At 50.3% G+C, this 24321-nt stretch overlaps 6 protein-coding genes across 6 annotated transcripts; 4 read left to right on the forward strand and 2 right to left on the reverse strand.

Annotated features, from left to right (window-relative positions):
• Nucleotides 1–1199: 1199 nt before the first annotated feature.
• LOC100905879 (S-phase kinase-associated protein 1-like) lies at nt 1200–1625 on the reverse strand. The gene has a single exon (XM_003746663.1). It carries the CDS (start codon nt 1623–1625, stop codon nt 1200–1202), a length of 426 nt encoding a protein of 141 aa, XP_003746711.1.
• A 3927-nt stretch (nt 1626–5552) lies between these two features.
• Nucleotides 5553–6751, forward strand: LOC100906026 (uncharacterized). The gene is made up of 4 exons (XM_003746664.2): nt 5553–5687; nt 5795–5926; nt 6037–6159; nt 6252–6751. Exons 1-4 carry the CDS (start codon nt 5603–5605, stop codon nt 6749–6751), a joined length of 840 nt encoding a protein of 279 aa, XP_003746712.1. The 5' UTR covers nt 5553–5602.
• A 3158-nt stretch (nt 6752–9909) lies between these two features.
• Nucleotides 9910–11503, forward strand: LOC100898369 (uncharacterized). The gene is made up of 5 exons (XM_003746612.2): nt 9910–9916; nt 10030–10256; nt 10388–10549; nt 10677–10799; nt 10963–11503. Exons 2-5 carry the CDS (start codon nt 10121–10123, stop codon nt 11337–11339), a joined length of 798 nt encoding a protein of 265 aa, XP_003746660.1. The 5' UTR covers nt 9910–9916; nt 10030–10120; the 3' UTR covers nt 11340–11503.
• Nucleotides 11504–16555: 5052 nt separating this feature from the next.
• On the forward strand, nt 16556–18208 carry LOC100898514 (uncharacterized). The gene is made up of 4 exons (XM_003746613.1): nt 16556–16776; nt 16950–17117; nt 17195–17323; nt 17422–18208. The coding sequence occupies exons 1-4, from the start codon at nt 16614–16616 to the stop codon at nt 17622–17624; spliced, it is 663 nt and encodes a 220-aa protein (XP_003746661.1). The 5' UTR covers nt 16556–16613; the 3' UTR covers nt 17625–18208.
• LOC100898655 (uncharacterized) lies at nt 18209–19075 on the reverse strand. Its single transcript, XM_003746614.2, has 2 exons — nt 18891–19075; nt 18209–18623 (listed from the first exon to the last, which is right to left on the reverse strand). Exons 1-2 carry the CDS (start codon nt 19021–19023, stop codon nt 18310–18312), a joined length of 447 nt encoding a protein of 148 aa, XP_003746662.1. The 5' UTR covers nt 19024–19075; the 3' UTR covers nt 18209–18309.
• Nucleotides 19076–22445: 3370 nt separating this feature from the next.
• LOC100906173 (uncharacterized) lies at nt 22446–23843 on the forward strand. Its single transcript, XM_018640774.1, has 4 exons — nt 22446–22584; nt 22721–22900; nt 22992–23120; nt 23221–23843. The coding sequence occupies exons 1-4, from the start codon at nt 22446–22448 to the stop codon at nt 23553–23555; spliced, it is 783 nt and encodes a 260-aa protein (XP_018496290.1). The 3' UTR covers nt 23556–23843.
• The last annotated feature ends 478 nt before the right edge of the window (nt 23844–24321 follow it).

A 24321-nucleotide genomic window follows, 5' to 3' on the forward strand; every position in this document is an offset into this window, starting at 1 on the left:
ATGAGCAATCGTCTTCGGAATTCGGCTCCCGTCAGAGCCACGCTCTCTCCAAACCTCGAAACATAAAATTGTATTTTCTTGTGCTGGACCTTACGGTCAAACTTTGACGTATTTTGTATCACCTAACAGGTATCGCTTCCGCCAGCCGGAATAGAACCCATGCCATCTCGCATGCGAGTGGCGTCGCGTCGTTGCGATAACGCTTGTTTGCCCGAGAATTGATCGACGCGCAAGCGCCCGACTATCTGTCGGCTGAATCAGCGAAGCAAGGCGATTCGGATGTGATGTGGGATCCGACCTGGAACGAGGCGCAAAAGCCTACGAGCTAGTCTCTCGGTACTACAAATGAACGTCCTCATAATCCTTGTTGATCTCATCTAGAATGCAGGAAGGAATCTCGACTCTATAATATACAGAATGTCATGAGTCATGAGATTCGAATTCGTGGATGATTGCCCCGGATTCCTCCGGGAAGCTTTTTTCCGAGGGAGCGAACTTCACCATCATATTGGGAGAGCGTCGTGACGATTCGCTTAGAATGCTCCAACTTCATTCCGGTGCCTAAAACTAATGAGTGTCAGAGGCGGGAACTTGAAGGCGATCCTGAAGGCGAGAAACCGAGGGGTCGCAACGCGAGATGGGTCAATTATTCCAACGATTTGGATTACGAGGTCTGATACGTCCCTTGGAAGAGAGTGAAGCGGCACTTCTGCCGCATCGAATAGAACTGCGCTCTTAATTCAAAATGCATGTCCAATTTGGTGGCGCTCCGAATGGAGAACGTGCAATGCTACTGCAATGAGGACGGTTATGATGCTCAATGGCAGCCTCCCGTATGCACTTCCAACCACCGGACCAATTAGAATACAAGCTGATGAACATCTTCAGATTCCGGATGAGTCTCTCAGCCGAAGCATTCGACTATAAATCATTAGGACTGCCAGCTCCAACGAGCAACCCCGTTTGCTTTGCTCATACCTACAGCTCTTGGCTCCCAAACACTCCACTCAAACAATAGGTAATTAAATTCTGTTTTTCTATTATGAACTGTTTTATGTACATCTCATGATCTGAGCCTTCTGCTTTTTCATCAATAATACACAGCTCAGTTCATTCAGTGACACCCATTATCCAGAATCGCCGGTCTATTCTAGCTCTCTACATGTCCTCGCAAAATGATATTTTTCGCAAGGAATTTTTCATTCCGAGTTCCCCTCCTCCGGTAGATTGAAGACCTTCCGGAGATCTCCGGGTGCCTTGCCTCTCTCTTTGTTGGCAAGCTCCTCGCAGCCTTGATCGATTAGTGTTCTGATGTCGAGACCATCGGCTGCTTCAATTATCGCGAGAAGAAAATGCCGCTCGGCTCCGAGGAAGCCACCTTCCCAGCGCGTGAGAGCTCTTCGGTCGGCGTCCGTGCTCTTGTCCATTCCATTCTCATCCCGGTGCGCAGCCCAATCCACGACTCCGCGGAGTGTGGCGTCCTTGACGTTTGACTGAGGGGCCCAGTCGTCGTCGCCCACGGAGAAGAACTCGAGCATTACATCGAGGGAGCAAGAGGAGTGTGTGGATCTTGCTTCCACCTCAGACATCACGCCTTCACTACTTGTCGGCTTGATCGTCGACATTTTCGGAAATATGTGCAGAGTTCCTCGAATCTTCGATTGGAGCTTCTGGAACGGAAGGCCGACCAGAGGCTTACGCAGAACAACAGCTGAGAAACAGGGACGAAACGAGTTTGTCGATGAATTCGGAATCACTCAAGTAGGCACCCCAGGTGTGAGAGGGAACTCCTAGGAGGCGAAGGAGGTGGTTCCAACCTCCGACCCCGACGCACTCCGTCCTCGGAGAGATCGGGCTCCGCCAGAATGCGAATCTAAGTCGATGGATTCCGGGAATGGTTTCGAAATCGCAATCCGAATCGTATACAGCCAAATCGCGCGGATCTGGGTGGCGGAGAGTGCATGATGCTCCTTGACAGCGGAACCGACTGAAGGGTGACGAAATCCTCACGTGAAATGATCGCCTCCGAATGGCTATTCCGAAGCTAAATAGCTGTGTAGGAGTTGAAGATTCTTGAATAAGAATTCCGATTCGCCGGATATGTGCGGATATATGCTCAGATCATGTGGCTATATGCGCTCTTCATGAAGGATTTTGCACGATATATGCACGAAATACAACGGAATGTCCATGAAAATGAGCGGAGTTTTCACAGCGAAAATATGAAAACCAGCCACTTGGGCATTCGGAATGCGTGGCAATGGTCAGAAAGGGGATGCCTGAGGTTGCGAGGGTGACCACAGCAGATTAGATCTACGACATGATTCTCCAAAGATTCGAGACGGAGGATCGGCATGGATATCAGCGGTGAAGGAAGGACGCGAGCATAGAGATCAATCTGGAGCGGACTTATCCGGAACCGGGCCTTGTCATCCTTGTCAGAACTTTGTCTGCGAAATATCGAAAAGCGGAATCTACATGCGTCGGCCACGCAGAATCCGTTGCATGAGAGGAGATGATCTCTTAGTATCGCTCAATCAGACCGAGGAGCAGGGGACAACGTCAGAAGCAGAAGGTTCGACGAACAGAGGGTGGAATCGGTTTTCAAGGCTAAAATGTCGAATCATTGCTCTTTATCGCAAGCAATCACGATATATTCCTTCAGATGAGCTGCTGTCAAGCCGTTTCTGTTCTCACGGAATAAGCTCCTGAAAACAGAGAAACTTCTCTCGACATCGCATGAAACGATGGGCGCGAACTTGAAATTAGGAACTTGCTCCACACTCAATTCCGAGTTCACCGGCAAATCCTCCAGTACAGAAGTGCCGTCGAGAATGCTTTGAATTTGTCTCAGCAATGTCAAGCCTGAGTTGCGTCGGAGGACAAACTCCAGCTTCTCTCTGACCGGGTAAAGTTTCTGGCGGCTCGTGAAGTTGATCGTAGACTCAAAGTCGCTCAGATGTGAGCGATTGCTGGAGGGATGCACCCCTCGTTTCGAGAAAACCAATCGTGCTAGGAAAAAAGTGCAAGTTCTCAGATATCAAGATCAGATCACGCCGATGCGAATCTAAACCGAACAACTGTTGAGCTTCGCCTATCGCTGTGGCATGTGCGGGGTCCAAGTGGTCACTGACGAGGCTCCTGATGGCTTCGAAATGCTCAGCGTAGTAGAGAGCCGCTTGAATCCAAGTCCCCCAGCGTGTCAAGATGGGTTGTGGCGGGAGAGGGATCCCGACTAGAACGGACTTGAAGGCTTTTGTTCGGGATGGGGCTTTGAGGAAAATTTTCTTTACCGATGCCATCAATTTATCGACATTCGGGAATAATTTCCGTGCTCGCTCGGCAACTCGGTGTATCGCGTGAGCGATACACGTTACGTGCACCATATTCGGAAACAATACTTTCAGGCTTCTTGCCGCAGCTACCATATACGGGGCGGCATCCGACACAAACAGAAGAACTTTTTCATGTTGTACATCACCAGGCCAGAGGTCCTCTACACTCTTGCAGAACACCCTTGCAATGGTGTGAGCCTTCGTTCTTTCGACAACTTCGCAGTTCACGATGAACGATCGTCCGGCTGCGTCTCTGTTCAGGGAACCAATTACAACGTTCGCGATGCTCCTGCACATGAAGTCGGTCGTTTCATCGATCGATCTCAAATGCTCGATAGACCGAGGCTCTCACGGATCGTCTGCATCTTGCGTTGGTAAATTTCATGCACGTAAAATTTCCGCGAAGTTGACTCGTCGGGAATAGATCGACCTGTGTGAGTTTCCAAAAAATTCCGAAGAGTCAGGTTTTCGAGCTTGTGCAGCGGTATATCTGCGGTCGGAAACGCCTCACACAGATTCAGCGGGAAGGACGGGATATCACTCGGAGATGTGGCAAGCTCCATGCGCAGCTCTTCTTGTCGTCTCCTCTGCATTCGGTCCAGCGCCCGTTGATGCGAGCTTGTCGCAGCATGCTGAGTAAGGTTGAAGCGTCGGGCATTTTGGAATGTCTTCCTGCACGCTTCGCAAACAAGCGTCATCTCGTTGCACGAGAAAATGTGTTCTCCGAATTCGCTCACAAGGTCCGACAATTCGACTCTGGGCTTCGGCATATTTCGTTATTTCGGCTACTCGCAGGGGATGCTCGATATTCTCCTGATCGAGGCGATTCGTTGTCGTATCACGCATCACAATTCCGATCAGGGAAGAGTCTGTATAACTCGATTCCCCCTATAGAATGAAAGCGCAACCGCTTCGTTCGGCGCTTCGATTCGGCAGTTGTGGAATGATCCCCCGGTGTGCAAGTTGATGTTTCTCTTCTACCCCTCGCCCAGTGATTGTCGAAGAAAAACCCTCCAACTCGACCTCGAAACTCATGTGGTACTATGTGGTACTAAGGTACGCTGTACTTCAATTGTGGTTCGAAAGGCATTGATTTAATTCTGTAGGGTGGGAGGTGGGATTCACCCTGGAAGAATAGGAACCATGGAAACCGTTTTCGAAGTAGAGGGCTGCGGTGATCGAGCCTACGCTGCCCCCCGCGCGAGGTAACGTCAATGCAGCTTACGAAGAACTGCTTGTGACTTGAAGACCGCTCTAACCACACGACTCTCCGTCGGCTTCGTGAAGTATTCAGTAGAGTCTTAGTGAGAAGGGTCCCCCTTATTAACCAGCGATGGAACCCGCCTCACGACTTCTGTAGATTGGTTCGGAAGTATGCTATTTAATGCGGAGGCATGGTAGAACATGAGATCATTCGCCGAGGCATGTGGAGTTTGTCGACTCATGCGGGCCTAAGCGCAATATGCGGATATATGCGTAATAAGCGTCATATGCGGCTTTATGCAAGATATGAGGATTTATGCGTTTTATGCGGATTTATGCCAATTCGCAGATGCATGAAAATCCGGGCCCTACTCATAACATATCGAGCCGAGCGGTCTCGACGGAAGGAAGGGAACCGAATTCGTCCAGAAGAAGCGTATATACGATGGGGCAGTGAGCCCTTTTTTGAAAACCATTGGTCCATGAACTATGTGTCGAGTTTCTTTAGCACGCTCGGATGGTGAAATCGAGGATCAGCGGACTGCGCGATTCCTCATCACATTCTCCCCTGTGTTCCAATACAGTCGTCCATAGGGCATGCTTCGAGAGGATAGGCAACAGTCTCCGGAGCCTGCATTCCCACCTTCTCGCGCACGTGTCGAGGAAAATGTGAAACAGAGGAGGAAAATGAAAGAAAGATGGTGCCCGTGATCTGTAGAATTTCGCTTTGGGAAGATTCTCCCGAGGCGCAGCTTGTCCTCATCGGAGAATTTTCGGTAAGCTATGGGATAGAAACGCCCGTTTTGGTTGCGACCAGATGTGTCATTGATGCAGCCAATGGATTGACGGGCTTATAGCCTTTAGATCGCGAGCAAGATACGGCAACAGCTCAGAGTGGAAAGACCGAGCAGCTCGAATAATCCTGGCATCCCACGCGCGGGATAGGCTCCAAGGCTTGGCGGTCCCTTTCCTGGATGGCCTTTCAGCTCCCTAAGAATTTTCATGATCAAATCATAACTCCACTCGAGCTAACTTCTGGGAGGTTCCAGGATTCGCCAATCTCGATGGCTCCCCCCGCTCGAAACACTGTTATTTTGGCTTTGATTTTGTGTCTGACAGCGCGAGGACATTCGCTCCTTGATTGTGGAGGTGAACTAAGGAATTCTTCCTCCCAACTATTCCCCGAGAATCGTGAAAGTCGACGATTCATCCCCTCGGTGTTTCAAGAATTGATTCTGACGAGCGAAACTTTTCAGACGGAATGATCGATTTGAGATGGACGATGTCCCTCCGATTCGACGCTGCGAGGAGTTGGCAATTGCGGTGTGAGGGAGCCTCATGCCAGGATCCTGCAGCTCGAGTATCTTCCGTCGAATGCCGCAACCTCAGTGAGCGATCGATCCGCGACTTTCGAGGCGCAATTTCCATCCCTGATTTCCTGAGACTCAGATCGCAGAAATATCGACGGCGTTCTAATACCGGCAATCGGTCTCCACAGAGTATGGCATCATGTCTATAACTGAGGCCAACACGTGTTCTACCGTGTTGAAGGGATCAGGTTTACAGGTAGGAAAATCTCGAATAGCGTGTCCGGAAAGCGTTGACTATTGTGTCCAAAAGGGTGAGTGCTCTGTTCTTCCGAGGGGGATCATGTTCGAAGGAGGATGAGGCAGGAAGACACCAATTTGAGGCTTTTCCTTGCATGGACCGCAGACTCCTGTACATTCGTCTACGAACCGACGCCGAGCTCATCGAATGGTGGCGCTATTGGAGGAAGTATCGGGGGATTTGTGACTTTTCTCTTAATGATGTATTGCATTTGGTGGTGTTGCTGTAGAAAGCGCGTGGAAGTTCGTGAAACGGTCGTCGTCCAACGAGTGCATGAGAGTACTCGCACTCCACCATCACAAGCAGCCGCATCGCCCCCAGCGCAGCAGATCAACATTACGATGCAAGCACCCCCCGTGATTCAGAACATGGGTCAACAAGCCATGCCGTCCCAAATGCAAGGGCCGCAGTACCATCCGCCTCCACCGCAAGGGCCGCAGTACCATCAGCCCCCACCGCAAGGGCCGCAGTACCATCCGCCTCAACCACAAGAGCCGCAGTACCATCCGCCTCAACCACAGGGGCTGTACTACCCTCCGCCTCCACCGCAAGGGCCGCAGTACCCTCCGTCTGCGCCTTATAACCCTAATTACGCTCCGCAATAGAAGAACAACTACGTTATAAATGACTCCATCTACTGATTCCATTGGCGTGAAGTTTCGGGGGAGCACGCTGCCGGAGAGATTGTGCCATAACTGGCATGAGGTCGAGTGATAGTGATAGCTCGCGTTGGACTCCAGCCCATGATGGGATCATCTTGTCTTACCCGTGCAGGGTGACACGGATAAGAAGCGTTCGCCCAGCCCCTATCATCCCTCGATCCACGACGCACAGTGGTCCAGAACGGCCAAAAATCAGGTTCGCCTCCGAATGCTTGTATAACGATTTTTCAGCATGTGTCTCGATGCCCGGACTCCATTTTGGGTCTCGGAGGTTGCGCGATGAGTGCGCGGAGCATTCCCATGGCGATGTTTTCTGACGGGAATTCGTCCCGGAATATGGTTGTCCGAATGAAAGAAGAAACATTCTTTGAAGAGAAAAGGAAAGAAAAAGAAAAAGGAAAGAAAGAAAGAAAGAAAGAAAGAAAGAACGAAGAAAGAAAAAAAATGAGTCCAATGAGTTCATTTCAGGTGGCTTGGCTTTGCAAATTACGCACTGAGCCATGTATGTAAGGCACTTCATTGATGATCTGGATAATCTTGCCGTCGATCATTGATAGGATCATTTTGAAGTCCTTGTGAGAAAGTTTATCCTCTCACCGTTACCACGAATGTTTCGAGGTCCGATAGCTCCTCTTCGACTCGAGCTACGTGTGCTCTGATCACTTCCGGCGTCTCCTTAGTCAGCTCGAATCTAAGGGGTCGACAATAGTTCGTAGATGAAGGCTTGGGATTGTTCCAGAAGATAACCGTTTCCTCAGAAGTCTTGCTAAGTCGGAGAGAGGTCACAGAAACGATAAATAGATTACCGTCCGAAAGAGAATCACACAAGGACGCCTGTTTGTACTCCAAGTGTCTAGAGGATCCATCGCAACCCCATTTTGACAAGAAAGTCAAGTGCTCCTCCAACAGGGTGAATTCTGGTTCCGGAAGCGAGCTGAGCAATCGCTTCACAGAGTGCTCTAGGAGATCCCTCAGCGGGACGGAAGCGTGCTTCTCTGTTGCCTCGATGTTGGTCGGATAGCATTGTTTCTTCTCAGTCAACACCCTGTTGTATGCAGGGAAAGCATCAAGAACAAGCCCTCTCCAATTCAAGTCTCAGATCTATGTATAGTTCCTTCGCTATGTTCAGATCGAGCAAGAGCTGTAGAGCCTTCAGGGGATCGACGCTGAATATAAGTTTTGCTTAATTTTTTTTTCTTCTTTTCTTTCTTTTTCTTCTTTTTCTTTTCTTTTCTCTTCAAAGAATGTTTCTCCTCCCATTCGGGCAACCATATTCTGGGATGAATTCCTGTCAGAAAACATCGCCATTGGAATGCTCCGCGCATCGATCGCGCACCCTCCGAGACCCTAACAGGAGTCCGGGCATCGAGACACATGCTGAAAAATCGTTATAGAAGCATTCGGAGGCAAAGCTGATTTTTGGCCGTTCTGGACCACTGTGCGACGTTTAGGCAATGAGCGATGATAGACGAATACGAGCTCTGATGCAACGTACAAAACAAATATAGAGGCGATTGCTTTACGGCTTCGATGTGCTGTTCTGATGAGTAGGTGGGTTCAAGGAGTCTCACGGGTGAAATCGGCTCCGGGGAGTCGACTTCCCCGACGCGAGACGGGAGGTGTTCCTGGCGAAGCTCGTGCATTCATCCCCAGCGGGTCGAAAATCCCGAAGTCATTCTGAAATTCCTCCCAGTACGCGGAAAACCCAGTCCCGGGAATTCGCGGTCATGAACTTCTCTAGGGCCTCTTCTGGATATCACACGTAGGGGTTGCAGAAAGGTACTCAGATGCCTCTTTACGCCCATTTACCCATACTGACGTAGGACTACGCCCTGTGTTCTGTGTCGGACTCCCGATACTGGATCTCTCCCGAAAGTAAACAAATGCGATGGAAGTGGTGCATGTTCAATAGTTTCGAAATTCTACGGACGTCTTTGCGCCCAGCAAAAAAATGCGATTGGGTCTCGCCTTTCTCTTTGGTAAACTATCATTCGGACGGGATTCTGTCACGTTCTTCCAAAAACGGCCTCCGGGAATTCGGTATCGGTTCCGATATCCTATGCTCCTCGCCGCGGAGATGCTCCTCGAGACTGCGACTTATGGCTTGGAGCTTCTCATACTAGCTATTCTTAGGAGAACGCCACTTCGTTGTGACATCCAAGCACGGAATGTTCAGCCGTAATGGCTGAACGCTGTGGGAAACGTGGTTTTCACACCTCCCGTTTTGAGTAGAAACGTCCCGTTCTTAGTAGAAAGGTCCCGTTCTTAGTAGAAACGTCCCGGTCTTACAATTAGTAGAAAGGTCCCGTTATTAGTAGAAACGTCCCGTTCTTAACTAACGCCTCCGTTCCTATGAGTAGGGAATCACTCCCGAGTCCACCTCTAGGCGGGGGCTGCGATTGACGCGTTGGTCTTTGTTTGGTACCCGGAAAATCGCTCAGAGACGAATATTCGAGAGCTCGGTCCGAGCCGAGTAACGCTCCGACCTCGCTGGTTCACGACCTCCGGCAGTATGTTCTTACCGCGACGATCATTGGTGCAGGGTACGGATCCTGACTCGAGGCTACATTCGGAGACACCATGTGAGCTTGTACACAGGAAGTTCCGAATCCGCGCAGGATGTCCACATCACGAAGTGTACCGACATCCACGAGGTCGGGGTCGGGTTGAAGCGCTCCAGCGCGGTTGCTCGCCGGAATACTTCTTTTGTGGACTGGACGGAGCCAAGGTTCGCGCCCGCCTCGACAGCTTCTGTGGGTAATTCTGCGTGTCGAAGCGTCGCGTACGATGCCAGGCATACTCCTTGAAACACACCGGCTTTTCCTTACTCGAAACGCGTGGAGGCTCCCGAGGCTTCCCCCTTCTACCTGCGAAATTTGTCTATTCGACGCATGTGGAGTCGCTTCACAGAATCTCTCGCCCACGATGAATTCCCTAGGGAAGAGTTGCTACGATCAATACCGTCATGTTTCCAATCGGAGTACAGTCTGGGTTTCGGAACGCCAAGGACAGACGTGTGTAGCCCGTGCGACCGGTTCAACTCGACGCGGAGCCTTAGCGCATCCCCGAGAAGCTGACGTCAGCGATCCGATAGAGAGTGATTAGGAGGTGAGCTTCGATGACCAAGCGATGCCTAATTCTAAAGTCTTTGCCGTAGAGCCTTGCATCACATAGGAGTAATCCACGTTCAGCGCCTAATCCCACAGGAAAAATCATTCCAGATTAAGCTGGAACAGCTCTCACGGCCCAAGCAATCTGCGGAGACTGTCCCTCGAGAAGCGTCGAAGCTGTCGGGCAAAGACAGGTCTAGTAATGTTGCGCAGCTGGCTGATCGTGCTCCTCTTGTGCTACTTCGCGTACGGGAACGCGGACACCGATATCAGGAGCAGCGATGAAGTGACTCGAAATGAGACGGATCTCTCACCTCAAAAATACGGATCCTGCCCGCGTAAGTAGAACAAACCCTATCGTTCCATTTCTCAGACCCTGGATCGAGTAGCTGGCATATGTACACGGCTTGAATGCGTCACTCCTGTTCCTGAGACCTGGATCAGCTAAGGAACTTATGCCTGATTTCAGCCGGATACTTCAACGTGAACGGAATTTCCTTCTTGGAGTTCTACGATTATAAGACTGCGAAACGTACTACATGGGACAATCCGAAACAGATACAGTGTGTAAACTCGACTCTCTGTACGACGTCCGGAGCCAAAATCGATCTGGCAACTTGCAAGAACGCAGGTACTTTTCTGCTTTGTGGTAGCCCACTCGAAACGCTCTTATTGACCATGGCAGATTGCCAGGCAGATAATCTGAAGATATCTCCTTGGGCCTCGCTGTTTGATCTGACCCCTCCCCCTCCTTCCAGACCGCGGCCTTTCGAGCCCGAAATGGTTTTGCACAATGGATTTCTACGGCAGCGGTTTCAAGGTGGTCAGTTCGAACATCACCTGCGAATATTACCGCCTGTCCAGCATATGCGCTCTGCAAGGTGATTCGAGATCTTCTTCCTTATTCTCTGAGTGTTCCCGGCATGTCTCGTGTGTGGTCTAGGACCTGTTCTCGCTCCGATTCCGTACCCTTCCCCATTGATGGGGACTCTGACAGTTATCGATTCAGAAGGACGGTCAGTAATCTCAACCTTGTTTGAACAGATTCGTGCGTCTTCTTCTACGCTCCCAGTAGGAGCCAATCGAGGTACGTTCTGGCTGGCTTCGGCGCTCTCGTTCTCATCGCAATCGCTGCTCTGGCTGTCTGCGTATGGATGCGGAGCCGGAATAGCTCGATGAACTCCGGCAGAACCACGACTACATTCATCTCTACACCATCGCCTGCGTACAGCCATGCTCAACAGTATCCGAGCGGCCAAGTTTATCCGGAGGGAATGTATCACGCACCGTCTCGGTATCCTCCCCCACCGTACACTCATGCTCCGTACGGTCAAGCCCCCCTCCTCAGAGCTCCGCATCCTCATAATGGGCCCGAACATCCATATAGCCCACCGGAGCCACCGAAAGTGGCCCCGTACTGATTCCGAGAAAGGCCAAGGAAGGATATTTGACGCAGGATGCTTGAGTGAATCATGAACACCGAGAAATATTGCAGTAGCTTCTGTCGGAGAATGAATGATATTTTGCTTGTGACTCATTAAGACTTTCGTCATCATATCCAGATAAACCGAAAATTCGCCGTAAATTACTGTGTTGGTCTTGACTTCCGTCCTCCACCAAGAGGGATATACCGAAAAGCCCAAGTTCTTCGGAAAGCAGCATTCCCCCAGAGATCGTATCCCCTTGACCCAGCTTTCCCGATACTGCTGCGGCGGGAAGTATCCTCCGAAATAAATTATTGAGATTCGAGATGTCCGAATCATTAGAGGCGTCGATGACTCTTAAATATCTGGACATCCTCGGAGGAGCCCAAGAACTCGGGCAGCGTGATTCTCCGTGACCCAGCACCACTAGAATCCGCCGAGAGTCCGGCGAGATTTCCTGCGTCTTCGGACACAGTCATCCTTTTTCTTCCGCAGACGGCCTGTTTCTACAGTGACTTCAGAAAACGGGAAGACTCAAAATGGAAAAATCGTTGGAGACTGGTTTAAGCAATGAGGCTCATAGGAATCACATCTGTAAGCCGTCAAAAATTATTCCGTTGAGACTCGAGCGGAACGACACAGTTGAACGGGTACCGCCGGTGTGCGTATCGATCTATGGCCCCTCGGCCTTCTGGAAGTCCGGAGCGAGGGCGCGCCGCCGTCGTGCGCTCAATTTCCTCGGAGACCCTTCCTTCTCTCAACTTCCGGACGGTATCGAGAGAACGCCCTTTTTGTTCCGGAATATCCTGGGAAAACACGCTCGAATAAATCATTGTAAGGAGAAAATCTGAGCGCTGTCCGTGCTCTGCGTCCTCTCCGAGGATCCGGCGCGGCGTTGTCATAATGCTGCGCGCCTTGATCGCGTGTAGTCTCTTCTCCAGAGGTCGAGCAGACCACTATGTCACCTTCAACCGGGGTCGTGGAACCGCATTCGAAAGTGTCTCAGAGAGTTGTCCTGGTGAGTGTTGCCCCCGATCAATGCTGATGCGTCTCCTCTCATGTTTACGAGTTCAGGCGGGAAGACCTCGCATGATTGCGACCCATCCGTCAACGTACCGAGTTACCTCTGATGGATCTTCTGATGGCATTCCCAGATGGATACGTCGACCTGAGGCTGCAGAAACACTTCATCTTCTCCGACGGCTTGAGAGCAACTCGAAATTTATCATACTTGGAGCGCGACATGCGACTCCAATGTGAAGAATCGTCCCTCTGCTCCGACAGCTCGGCGCACGCTCATCTAGCTTACTGTTTGAATAATCGTAGGTCATCCCACTCATTCCCACCTTATCCGCCGTCCCCCGAGGAACTCGAGGTCGAATTGAGGTTTCTCTCCTACTTCGGCTAAAAAATATCCACGTTCACAGCGAAGGGCTCCTCGATTATTCAGCTCGACTGCAAGCTGTTCTTTAACGCCCACGATCTATACTCATGTTGGAGCTGGCGGGTTGATTGTGAGACATACCCTCCGCCAGACGCCTGCTTCCTGCCAGGTTAGACCCCCGATCCTAGTCGCAGACCAAACTAGGCATGCATCGGGAAAATCTAATCATTCGTCTCAATCTCACGTAGGTTCCTGTGTCCTCTACTACACCCCGCAGACAGTGCACAGGATGTTTGGATCCAATCTCGGGAAGTGGGTCTTATGCAGCTTTCTCGTGGCTTTAATTTGCTGCATCGTCGCCGGATTTCTCACATTCCGTCGATCTCGTCGCGCGCTAACTGTTGAAAGAGAGCTCGCTACTCTGAGGACGACGTCAATGATTCTTCCGCACCTATTGCTGCCAAGGGAGGCCGCCGAGCTCAACCTGTACGTACAAACTCTGCCGACGACTGGCCCCTATTCCCCGGAGAACTCTTGTGCGCTCGGCGAAAGTTCACAATTGACGAATGACATCCCGCAGTGATGGCTGTTTGAGAGAGTTCTCGTGATCGATACAATCACAACTGTTCCCTGGGTCTCCCACTGTGACCGAGGAGAGACTAATGCGAGGAGAAGCCCGAGACATTTCTGTGATGGGGATTCAACTCTCAGAGAAATCTGTAAAAAGCCTCATTTTTCTGCGTCAGTATTCGATTATATAAACTCCGGAAAGGCCTTCAGAGCATTGTGAGGGGAGGAGGCAGCAAGCTTTCCGCGTTTTTGGACTGATAGACGTCGTTGGACTTGATGCTCCGGGCATCACCGAAATCACTTTACTGATTCCGAGAACGAATACTGAGTGCGGGTGGACCCAGATGGATCCCTGTCGGGAGCTTGCCTTTCGGTAAGGGTCGATATAAATCGGCGTTTGGGCGCGCCAGCCATTCGACCAACCGACTCGTCGGATGCAGTTGACTTACGAGAAGACTGGGTAGACTCCGGGACGACAGCGAAGTCTCCGGATTTATTCTCGGACGAGCGGAATATCAAGGAAATAAAATTGTCAATAGAGACTTAATCCAATTGCCTGCTCCAGAAACCGAATCGCACCCAGCAGCTTCCTTGTAGAGCCGAGATGATCGGGCGCTCGATCTAATGAACTCTGAAATTTGTGAGAATAATTCGGACGCACATGAGACGGGGACAAGGAGGGCTCAACGGATGCATGGATTCCCATTTTTTTTCTGTGTTTTCCATTTTTTTTTCGATGCCGTCCGAGACGTGGTATGGCTCTGACCTTCTTGTTTTCAGTCGCTCATGCGGCGAGCGATATCTCCATTGACGTCGGTCGGGAGAAAACTCTGAGAGTCTTTGATGGGGGCTGTCCCGGTGAGTTGACCATATCGCTAAGGGAGAGGCGGCTCGTCGAGCGAGCCCTCCCTAAGACCATTCACGTAACCGGCTGTGACAATCGTGAATTCCATGTTGATGATCAGAGTATTCAATCCTATACATCTCTCCAAATAATTATTTTGACATCCAAAAACAGAAAGTTCTGCATTTCGGTGTCGATCAGACTGTGAAACGCGAAAACTCATCTCTGGATTTGAATAGAGTGCTCCAATGTGTGAATTCGAAACTCTGTACAGATGAACAAGCGCACTTCCTCCAAGCAAAGTTGTTCAATTTGTGTCAGTCCCGAGAATTATTGGTGTTCCAGATATTTTCTAGGACATTGCGAGACCAGAGCCGCCAACGACCAGAAGCACCCGAAGTCAGCGATAGAGCTCTCCGGAACAATCCGATGCTCGCTGCTTACAGGTCTCGACCCCCGAGCCGAATACAATGTTATTTGCAAAGCGGAATTCCGGACCTCTGGTCTCACAAGTAAACCTTCACTTTTGGTGAACCGCGAAGCTGATCCAGACTAAGTGAGACCATCGGATTCCTCGTCAGAAATCAGGAAAGAAAACGGAGTCTCCCGTGCTGACCGCCACAGGAGCCGGGCGGCAAACAGGAGAAAATTTCAACATGGGGCTCAATGGGGCAAGTTTCTCAATTCAGGCCGATAACATCCCAGAAGGGATTTTCCTCGTGCATTTTGATCACGCGTGCTGGGAAAGCATAGGGAGACCCACAAATGAAGATATTCGCCGATCCTTCGCCTTTTTATCTTCGATGATGACATTGGGTCGTTGGGTGCCAAGTTTCCTTCCAAGATATATAGAGAGCCCCTGCCCTCCCCTGTTTCTTTCATGAGTCATGAGTCATGATCATCGAGGTTTAACTCGAAGTGAAATGATGAAGTGATCGACGAACATCGTTATTTGGGGCTCCCCTCATGCTTTTCCAGCTCGTGGGATAATCATGCATGCAAAGGATCTCTTCCAGGATGTTATCGGCTCATAATGAGAAACTTGCCCCATATACTCCCATATTTAAGTCGAAGCTTTCTCCTGTTTGCCGCTCCGGCTCCTGTGGCGGTCAGCACGGGAGACTCCGTTTTTTTCCTAATTTTCGATGAGGAATCAGATGCATTAAGTCAGGAGTCAGGATCAGCTTTGCGATTCACCAGAAGCGAAGGTTTACTCGTCAGCTTTATTGACTCCGAGATCGATTGTGAAACGCTCCCGGAGACGGAAGCATGCATCCTTCAAAGCGAGCCTGGTCTTTTCTTTAATACATGGGTTCCGAATTCCGAATCCTTCGTTGTCGGTCGCTGCCAAGGTCGTCGACCCCAAGGGATCTGAGGGTCTTGATTCTGTGTTGTCTCGAACAGATTCGTGTGTTCTCCTGTACACGCCGATCAATTCCTTCATGATGCCGCATTCGGGTCTGGTCATCATTTGCGGGATCAGTTTTGCTCTCGTCGCTGCGAAAATATTCGCGAAGTTTATCAGGTTCATCCTAACGGACGTCGAGGTCCGCCATCGAAGATGAGTCTCAGCGAGCACTCCCGTGGGACTCCGTGAGCGCTCCGGGCTTCTCCGTCAACTTTTGCGCAGCTGATTCCCGGACCAGTTTGGTCGAGCTGGAAAATATGGGATCGGTCCTCTTCGTAGGGCTCGCTTCGAGAGGAAACATATGGACGTTCGTCACTCATACCCGGTCCCCTTGAACTCCGGACCATAGGAGATCCCAGAAAATAATTTAGCCTGCTCGGAGCTCCGAATCATCCCAGCCGTGCGTACTGATCGGTACTTGATCGGAAACATTCCCATGGAGTCGATCGACGCCTCTTCGCCAAGTTTTAACGAGATCGGAAGCCCGTGGGGGTTTCCCGGCGTATTTTCTTGTACACGTTAGGAAACCATCACTGGCTGGCTCATACAGACGCAACAGCCACATTATTTCCCTTCTGAAGGAAGATTCGGGGGGAGAGTGGGCTGTATCAAGGCCGTGGATGCCAAGTTCCGATTAGGTCTTGCTGCATGCATACCCCTGCACACTCAGGTGCAGGGTGCAGGTGCAGGTATCCGTCGCCGGCGGCCGAGGCTTTAATTTCATATTGAAGTCGCTCAATGCTTCTTATCGCGCTCCAAATCTGAATGGATCGGTGTTCCCCGTGTACGGCTGACTGACACCCCTTGACGTGTCTCGAGGAATGTCTCTAAAACTCCTAGCCGAGCGTGGAGTAATGCTTCGTGACGTTTCGGACTTCGCGGAGGCCCCGTCGAAAGCTGCATTAAGCTATCCTGAGCTCAACGAGTTATCCACGGGGAGTACGCAGGATTATCTCCCTCTTTCGCGATTCGTCTGCAGTACTGGCTGCTTCTCCACCTCGGGCTCCGGACAAGGAATTTTCGAAGCCAATCCAAGACTAAGATGAGATTCAAAGATATTCGTGTATGAACCTGGAAGTTGCGGAGTCTTGGAACGTTCGGACTATGATACCATGCGTGTTTTCATTGTTCCTCATACTCTCGATACGAGTCGATGGAAGATCCATCAAAATGGAGAAGCTTGATGCCTTCGAAAAACTTTCAACGGTAGCGAAATGTCGGGAGGAAGGCAAGTCACCGATAGCTGAACAAACGTTGGAGCTCAGAAGTTCCCAGGGATATTCATCAAGAATCGAATTCCGAGACGGCGTTCCCATGGGTCACGAATACGAAAACTTAAGTGCGTCGGAAACTTGCACGAATTCCGTAGGGAGGGAGCCTAATTCTTCCGTGGGATTTCAGTTGGATTCGAGGACATCAGGAAAGTGGGAACCCTCGAATTTCGTGAAGGAAAGAAGGCCATGCGCACGATCTCATCCTCCCTCGCAAATCCTCTCCAACTACAGTGTCAGAACTCCACTCTCTGTGGCTATGTATCGCCCGCGACCTCCGCCACGTGCGATCTTATAGGTGAGCCGATTTCTTTTCCGGACTTCTACAATCAATGGAACTGCCGCTCCCGATGACCACGAGAAATGCTCATGCAGATGATCCTTCGGATGAAACTTGGAGCTGCGAAATTGAGTTACCCGACAGCAATGTAATCCTGGATTCTCTGATCATTGAATGCGAGCACGACGACTCCGGAGCCTCCGATGACTCGTGTATTCTCAAAGGTTCGCCGCAATCCTCTCTTATCCCTCTCTTTTCGACACCTAACGTGTCGAAGCATTGCTCGGGGTTGTCAATTACATCTCTCTATTTTGTGTCTCAGATTCCTGTGTGCTCTACTACGTTCCTACATACGGGGGCTTGGCCCTGATGATCTATGCCATCGTGATGGCATTCGTAGTCTGCCTCCTGCTCCTCATCTCTATACACTATTGGAGGAAGTTAACGGAGACCAGGAGAGCAACACAGTGCATGGAGCGGCTCGCTGCGTCCTCCATGAAAGGTATCGCTACGACCAACCTCTAGATCATGATCGGGTCCAGGGAAGTGGGCGCGAGAGACGCTCATTCGGAAGTCTCACAAGGATCTCGATTAACGATCCTTGCCGATACCGATCATGACCCTAGGTAGGTCGCTGTTCCGAAAAGTGCAGGTCATTTGTGAATCAGTCGCCGCGCGCTAAGCTATCACTTGCTTTCATAGCCCCAAAAGCTGCACATACATATCCTCGACGAGTCTTCGACACATTTTCCGCGGATGCCAATATCTCTGGAGGCTTGACCATCGGAGTCGAGATTCGGAAAATTCCGCGAAGCCGTCGTGTCATGGCGTTCTCTGACCTGTGAGATGAGCTATCGGATTCAGGGCATTAAGGGCAAACCGAGAGACCTCTCATGCGTCTGAACAAAGTGGAAATCGCACGAGATTCCAGAGCGCCAAGCCAGCTTGACATCTGACTGAGAACAAAAAACTAAGTCCCGTCTGAGGCTCGAAACTTTCACACCGCCCAGACTTGCCCTGCCTTTCTTGATCCAGAACGGGAATCCTATGATGAGTCAGATCTTACGACAGTCTTGTAATTTAGAACAACAATAGAGATTCCGATATAATCGACCCGCCGGCGGAGCTCTTTATTTAGTGATCTCGGCGGAACTAGCACATACACAATCTTCGGAGGAGATCTGCGGTAGGAATGCTTGTCGATGTGATTTCATGAATAAGATGGAACAAAATAATTTTTGAGCAGGGTGCGGTCGTCACGAACCTCTGCCTTCAGAAATGTAGAGATATCTTTTGTCGGTGAACTCCCGCTACGTTCCAGAAGCAAGGCAGGCTTCAGAATGACCCGTGATCTCGAGGAGAGTAAATAATCACGAATATTACTCAGCAGTTGAGCTACCAGCATGTAAGTGAAGAGAATCGTGGGAATCATTGCTACATAGAGCGCCACATGGATCACAATCGGGACATGTATTGGCTTCCTCTCGAACGGCATGAGATCGTCTCGCCTAATATTTCCGCGATCTGGAAGTAAGAAGCAGCCTTGAGATCTGGTCCCCCATGAACCCGGAGTCAAGGTCTTCACCTTCCGGAGTATGTATATTCATTCCCTTCCTTGAATTGCAATCCAATCAGATCCGCACAATCAGGAAATGGTCTCGAGCGATAGACGACACACATGTCTCCTTTGTAAATTTAAGATACAGGTACCATCCGCAGAATATTCGCAAGATACGCCATATAGGGAGCCCATCCGGAGAAATATGATTCTTAATAGAGAAGGGTGCTCACCTCCGATTGCTTGATAGAAGTCTCCGAAGTCTCGGAAATTCCTCAGTTTGACCGAGTCGGCAGTCTCCCCTACATTGGCGGAAGCAACACAACTCATCAAGGAGGCGACCACAGCGAAGAAAATTGGTGCCATCCCCGAACTCAGCCGTCCAAACTTCGGTCTGTTTCGATAGAGTTCCCGCCATAGATTCTGTTCGGCATCTTCTCAGCCCAGTAAGGTTTACAGCCTCTTATCTCGAAAGTTCACGTCGTAAGAGGGATTTATGGCCCATAAAGCTGGCGCATAATACAAATACGGAACTTATCGAATGTGTCTATCGAGGTGACACACAGCCGGGAGGGGAATGGCACGGCAAAACCGGCATCTTATGCTATCTTCTCGGAGTCGGATCAGACTCGGATGAGGACCGTCTCCGGTGAGATTGGAACGTGATGGTGCAATACGGGACGCCGATCTCAGGGAATTACTCAGGGTCACGGAAGTTACTGTGCAGGGGCGAAAGAGTTGACGACAAAAGTGAGACTGAGACCGGACGGAAAAGTCTCTGAATCCTTAGCCTTTCGCGGAGCAGGCATGTCTTCCACCGTGGCTCTTGTCCGGGTCCCATTATGAGCATGATGACGACGCTTCTCAAAAGCATTTTGTTTATTATTTCATTATGTGTCGACCCGCGAACCCCCTCTCCGATTCGGAGTTGATCGCGACGCGAAGACAACCAGGAAATGTCGTTTCATTTCTTCAGCGACAACTATGAATATCGATTGGGTCGTTCCGTCTCATCGTGAAGCATTCTTCCCATGAAGAGCCGCCACATCTACGGAAGGAGAGCTACTCGAATCGATATCCCGGCTGCTCGCTCTTCGAAGTCCTTCATAGTACCTACACCGTCTGAGTGAATTCCTAGGTTGACATGAGATGGCCCCTTTCACATCAGAGGCGTTGAGACGAACTGTACACGGTCGAGATGGCAGTCGGGACAAAGTTCATAGATCGTCTCGCGCATGCTGATATTCCCACGGACATCGCTACCAAGGCGACGACAACTCCGACGCCCCAAGCCACGAACATGTGCCAGTCCGGCGAGTATTCCATCGGCGTGTAGACCAGTACGCAAGATTCTGAAAAGGACCGCGTGAAAATTCCAAGTCGCAGCCGCGGTCGAGGGACCTACTCTATGGGGGAGTTGTCCTTAGTCGATGCCTCGATGCCTGGAGCTTGAGTTTCTCCTTCTGTGTTACATGATTTTGAGCTTGAGGAGAGCGCATCAGTCCGCTTGCGGGGGCAGGGAGGTCTGCCGCACAAGAACCTTGCCGGAGGTCAATACTTACTCAAAAGTACACACTGAGCATAGAGTCGCTCACAGCTTATGTGTGCTTTCTGAATCACGATATCTTTCGACGGGAAATCGGCGTCACATTTCCACTCGTTCGCGGTTGCGTTGGGACCTTGGGAGAGAGAGAAGTTCCATTTTTCTCTAACTAAGATGGAGGGGGAATAGGGAGCATTCTCGGAAAATGTGTTTAACAGAGGGTAGATTCTTCCGACTGTGTATCCATTGAGGTAGATTCGGATCTGACATAGTCGGCTAGACTAGCTGACCTTGAATCTCAGTCTAGTCGCTCCGAATCATTTTGCTTATCTTGGACGCAACCCTGACCTTGATTCACGCAGGTCACCGTCGAAGCTGTCTGATTGGTCTCACACAGCCTTGAGTCTTTGCATTGGAGCTCCGTGGGCTCTCGCAGAGGAGCTTTGCTTCTCTTGACAGTAGTATTGGCCCGGAAGACGAGGGTTTGCTGCAAAAACAAGTCAAACCCGACCACTGCAAGAAACTTTCCTCTTGAATGCTTGTTTCAATCGCTATATGCAGTGGATATTAATAGTGACTCGGTCTTTGGCGAGATTCTCACGGCGGACATTCGGAGTACCTGAACTTCAGGATAAGCCCTTGGGAGAAGGAAACACATACCGATCCCGGAAATCGGCTCTTGTCATGCTCTTCCCCAGAGATTAGAGGGCAGCTGTAGCTCAGGTGGTCCTCCAATGCGATGCTCGCTCCCAAAAGCCACGCGGAGTCGGAGTTCGCCGATGAGAATCCACACCGGGAGTAGAACTATGAGTAATGAAAAACGTACTCACGGCTACAAAAGGGGTATCCCTGTTTCTGCTCGTTCATCATTGGGAAAAGCACCGTAGCGTTGTGGAGCGTGGTCTTTGCGTGGGTTGAGTTATGAATCACTTCGGCTGGTATGGGGATGTTGAAAGAAGTCTGGAAAGTTCCACGTACACCGGAATCGGTCATCACTGAAGTTGCAACCAACGCCAGCAGTGCTATTGAGCACATCTCCCTTTATGTTTTGATTGTTTCTCTCTGAACACGCATTCGTCGACACGATCGAGTTTCTGTGAGCGACATCTATGCTGCGTGAGCCGTCTTGTCACGCGCTCGAGGAATCGATGCGCGAAATTCGCTATAAAAGAATTGTCCTTCTGCCGGGGAAGCTCCGTCGAACTGTCGCTCCAATACAGTATTTCCGGATAGGAATCCCGCTCAGCAAGCACGAGGATCGGATCGTGAAGCCCGAAGTGCTTTCCATAAAAAAAACGAGCCCGCGAAGTCCCCATGACTCGGAATCTCCGAGAATCGAACGATGCCCCAAGTCAGAGCCATCCCGCCCGAACAGTGTCGTTTCGGATGTCTCGACCTGTCTAGCTCACTCGTGTTCCATCATCTATAGTTGTCTGTTTTCCCAAACGGGACGCCCACAGCTCGTCCGCAGAATCGGGCTATTCCGAAAAGAATCCTATCCCAGCACGGTCCTCGACAACGTACGGGTGACCCCGAAGCGTTCTCAGGCTGCCCCATTAATTCCAATGCTAAAACTCTCAATAATAATCGAACGTCCAACTCTCCAGGAAACATTTTTGAGCAGGCCGTGCGTATGAGAGAATAGTTGGAGACAGCCGTGAGCCGTCGAATTCTTCTCGGAGAGCTGTAGAAATCCAGCTCAGAATTCAGCGTCATCAGATAAACGCAGAGATGTTTGCCCCGTTGATTGCAGCTTTTCCCGCTGTTGCGATCTTAGAAACGCGAAACGGTCTGAAAAGAGATCGACTATGAGAAAATCTGGGAAGGACAAAGGGTAGATCTCCCTCGAATTCTCTTGTATACGGCGAAATTCGTCATTCGATAGGGAGCCGCCTGCATCACTCGACCTACGCATCCGGGTTGTATTAATATTAGGCGCCAGCAAAATGGATTCGGCGGCTGGGATTGGAATCGAGCATTAGAGGGATGCGTTTTTCGGAAAAAAAATCTACAGCCTCCGCTGTAAGGAAATAAGTTCGAAGCTCTCCCAGAGGATTACAAATGATTAGCGGAGAGTACTTTCAAGCAGGATCCATACCCGTGGCATTATTGTACTCGAGTACATGGCATTTTAAGTCGAGAGGAACTCGTATCGTGCGACAACCCTGGAGTTCCAAGCCAACGGCTGTGTACTGTGAATCGAGGGGAAGCTCCAGGGGAATTGGGAGCTCAAGCTCGTCCGAGCATGAGGTTCGTTCCCTTATCAGTGATTTTGTTTGTCGCCCCCTTCAATTTCATCAACGGCTTATCCATTCGTGCAACATCCATTCGCGCAGAAGAATCTCCGTCCAGGACAGAGTTCAGCAAAGGGCATGCATGTGCTGGTAAGTCCGGCCGCGTGAATTCGAGCAGGCAACTTTCGGAAGCAGTTTGATGCGCCACGTCCGGCCATCCGCGCTATTCAGTTCAGCGGAGGATGCCCTGAGCACGGAACTTCAAAAATATTCAAATCTGTTCCAGATTTAGCTGACGATAATTACTACGACATTAGGGCAGAGTCCTCGTTGTATTTTTCCGCTGACAAAGAAGCTCGACGGAGGAACTCCCCCGTTGGAGACAACTCACAACTGCAGTGTCAGAGCCCGGCGGCGTGTGCCTATAGCGGACTCGCAGAGCAAGCGAGCTGTTTCAATGGGAACGGTGAGAATCCTTACTCGGATCGAGGGTGCTCTTGGTCACGAAATTGCGAGCGCTCCAAATTTCACCATTTTCCTCGACTCGCACCGTGTAGGGGGAGACGGATTCTCCACACCAGATTGGCGATGCGAGGCAATATTCCCCGACCTCACGTACCGCGTGTATTCTTCGGTTGTGAGCTGTGAAGAAATCTCTGGAAGACTGAAGTACTGCGTTCTCAGAGGTCAGTGCCTCAAGAGGAATCTGTGGTCAGAGGGTCCGAGGAATCGTAAATTATCATTATTGCTTCAAAGCTCAACAATCAGCGGAATCATTCCACGCAGGTTCTTGTATCTTGATCTACGTACCGTATAAACCCATCACAAGCTCCGTGTTCTTCTTCATGTCGGCTATCATCTTGACAGGAGTCTTTTGTCTACTGATGATAGTCTGTAGGCTGCGAATTTCTCGTCTAGAACTCCAGCGGAGAGATCCTCTTCAAGTTCGATCTCGCACAATTCAGGACGAGTATGATTCTACGATTGACGTTCCCCCGTCGTACAACACCGTGGAGAGGAGTCCGACGCGTTTCAAGAAACCTTTCCATGGCAACGCCGAACGCGCTCTATCTGAGACTCCGCCGCCAGAATACGAAACATGTTCCGGTGAAGAATCGTGAAGATGGAGGGGGATGCCTTTTGCATCTCGTCGCAGACTTCACCTGACCAGAGACAGTGAAGTCTCGTTACAACGAACCTCGCGGAACCGAGGAGGGGGGACTGAATCATTGTCATTGTAAATATTTGAATCATCCGATGAACACAATAATCGAACGAAGTAGTCGGACTTGATCTCTCGGAGGATTCCGGTATATTGGAGCTGATAAGATGTCGAATGAGGAAGCTTGCCGACAATATTGTCGTCTCCCTGTCCCGATTACCTTATCTCGGAGGGTATTTCAGACATAAATTCTGGTATTCAATTCGCGTGTTGCATTAGGAGTAAAAATATCGGACCATCGATTGAATGCGGCTGCTAGGTAGCACAGAACCCGTATCTCTTTGCCAAGATTAAAGCTAAGAATATCGACGCGCCGAATGCCACCTAAGGGTATCATTGTTCTCCGGACAATATCGAGTGGACTTCATTCCAAAGAAGATACTCAGCTTAGTTGGAAGAGTCAGTGACATGAGTATCGCAGAGCTTCCAGAGTGAGAACACGATGAAATACGATTTGCTTCTGATGGTTATTCTCTCAGCTCGTGCCGATCCCATGGTCGAATCAGCGAGTTTCGGTGGTAGTGATCGAAATGAATCGGTGTCGAAGAGCGTAAAACTCAACCGGGATCTAGATTGCGGAGGTTAGTTTATAGTGAATCGCTTCGTGAGCTTTGGTATCGCTGAGATAATTTTCCTAAAGTTTGAACAGCGTGGATAATCACAAA

This window comes from Galendromus occidentalis, unplaced genomic scaffold (assembly GCF_000255335.2).
Source record: "Galendromus occidentalis unplaced genomic scaffold, Mocc_1.1 scf7180000077500, whole genome shotgun sequence".
In the NCBI taxonomy this organism is placed as follows: domain Eukaryota; kingdom Metazoa; phylum Arthropoda; class Arachnida; order Mesostigmata; family Phytoseiidae; genus Galendromus; species Galendromus occidentalis.

Bases quoted from the DNA above. Each gene is read 5' to 3' on its own strand.
- LOC100905879 (XM_003746663.1), bottom strand. From the start codon at position 1,625: ATGTCGACGATCAAGCCGACAAGTAGTGAAGGCGTGATGTCTGAGGTG.
- LOC100906026 (XM_003746664.2), top strand. From the start codon at position 5,603: ATGGCTCCCCCCGCTCGAAACACTGTTATTTTGGCTTTGATTTTGTGT. The intron at 5,688-5,794 runs GTGAACTAAGGA...GAAACTTTTCAG, and splicing joins TTCGCTCCTTGATTGTGGAG to ACGGAATGATCGATTTGAGA. The intron at 6,160-6,251 runs GTGAGTGCTCTG...CATGGACCGCAG, and splicing joins TGACTATTGTGTCCAAAAGG to ACTCCTGTACATTCGTCTAC.
- LOC100898655 (XM_003746614.2), bottom strand. From the start codon at position 19,023: ATGGCACCAATTTTCTTCGCTGTGGTCGCCTCCTTGATGAGTTGTGTT. The intron at 18,624-18,890 runs GTGAGCACCCTT...TCTTACTTCCAG, and splicing joins CTTCTATCAAGCAATCGGAG to ATCGCGGAAATATTAGGCGA.
- LOC100898514 (XM_003746613.1), top strand. From the start codon at position 16,614: ATGAACCTGGAAGTTGCGGAGTCTTGGAACGTTCGGACTATGATACCA. The intron at 16,777-16,949 runs GCAAGTCACCGA...GTGGGATTTCAG, and splicing joins AGCGAAATGTCGGGAGGAAG to TTGGATTCGAGGACATCAGG. The intron at 17,118-17,194 runs GTGAGCCGATTT...ATGCTCATGCAG, and splicing joins CGCCACGTGCGATCTTATAG to ATGATCCTTCGGATGAAACT.
- LOC100898369 (XM_003746612.2), top strand. From the start codon at position 10,121: ATGTTGCGCAGCTGGCTGATCGTGCTCCTCTTGTGCTACTTCGCGTAC. The intron at 10,257-10,387 runs GTAAGTAGAACA...GCCTGATTTCAG, and splicing joins AAAATACGGATCCTGCCCGC to CCGGATACTTCAACGTGAAC. The intron at 10,800-10,962 runs GTGATTCGAGAT...TTGTTTGAACAG, and splicing joins CAGCATATGCGCTCTGCAAG to ATTCGTGCGTCTTCTTCTAC.
- LOC100906173 (XM_018640774.1), top strand. From the start codon at position 22,446: ATGAGGTTCGTTCCCTTATCAGTGATTTTGTTTGTCGCCCCCTTCAAT. The intron at 22,585-22,720 runs GTAAGTCCGGCC...AATCTGTTCCAG, and splicing joins CAAAGGGCATGCATGTGCTG to ATTTAGCTGACGATAATTAC. The intron at 23,121-23,220 runs GTCAGTGCCTCA...CATTCCACGCAG, and splicing joins GAAGTACTGCGTTCTCAGAG to GTTCTTGTATCTTGATCTAC.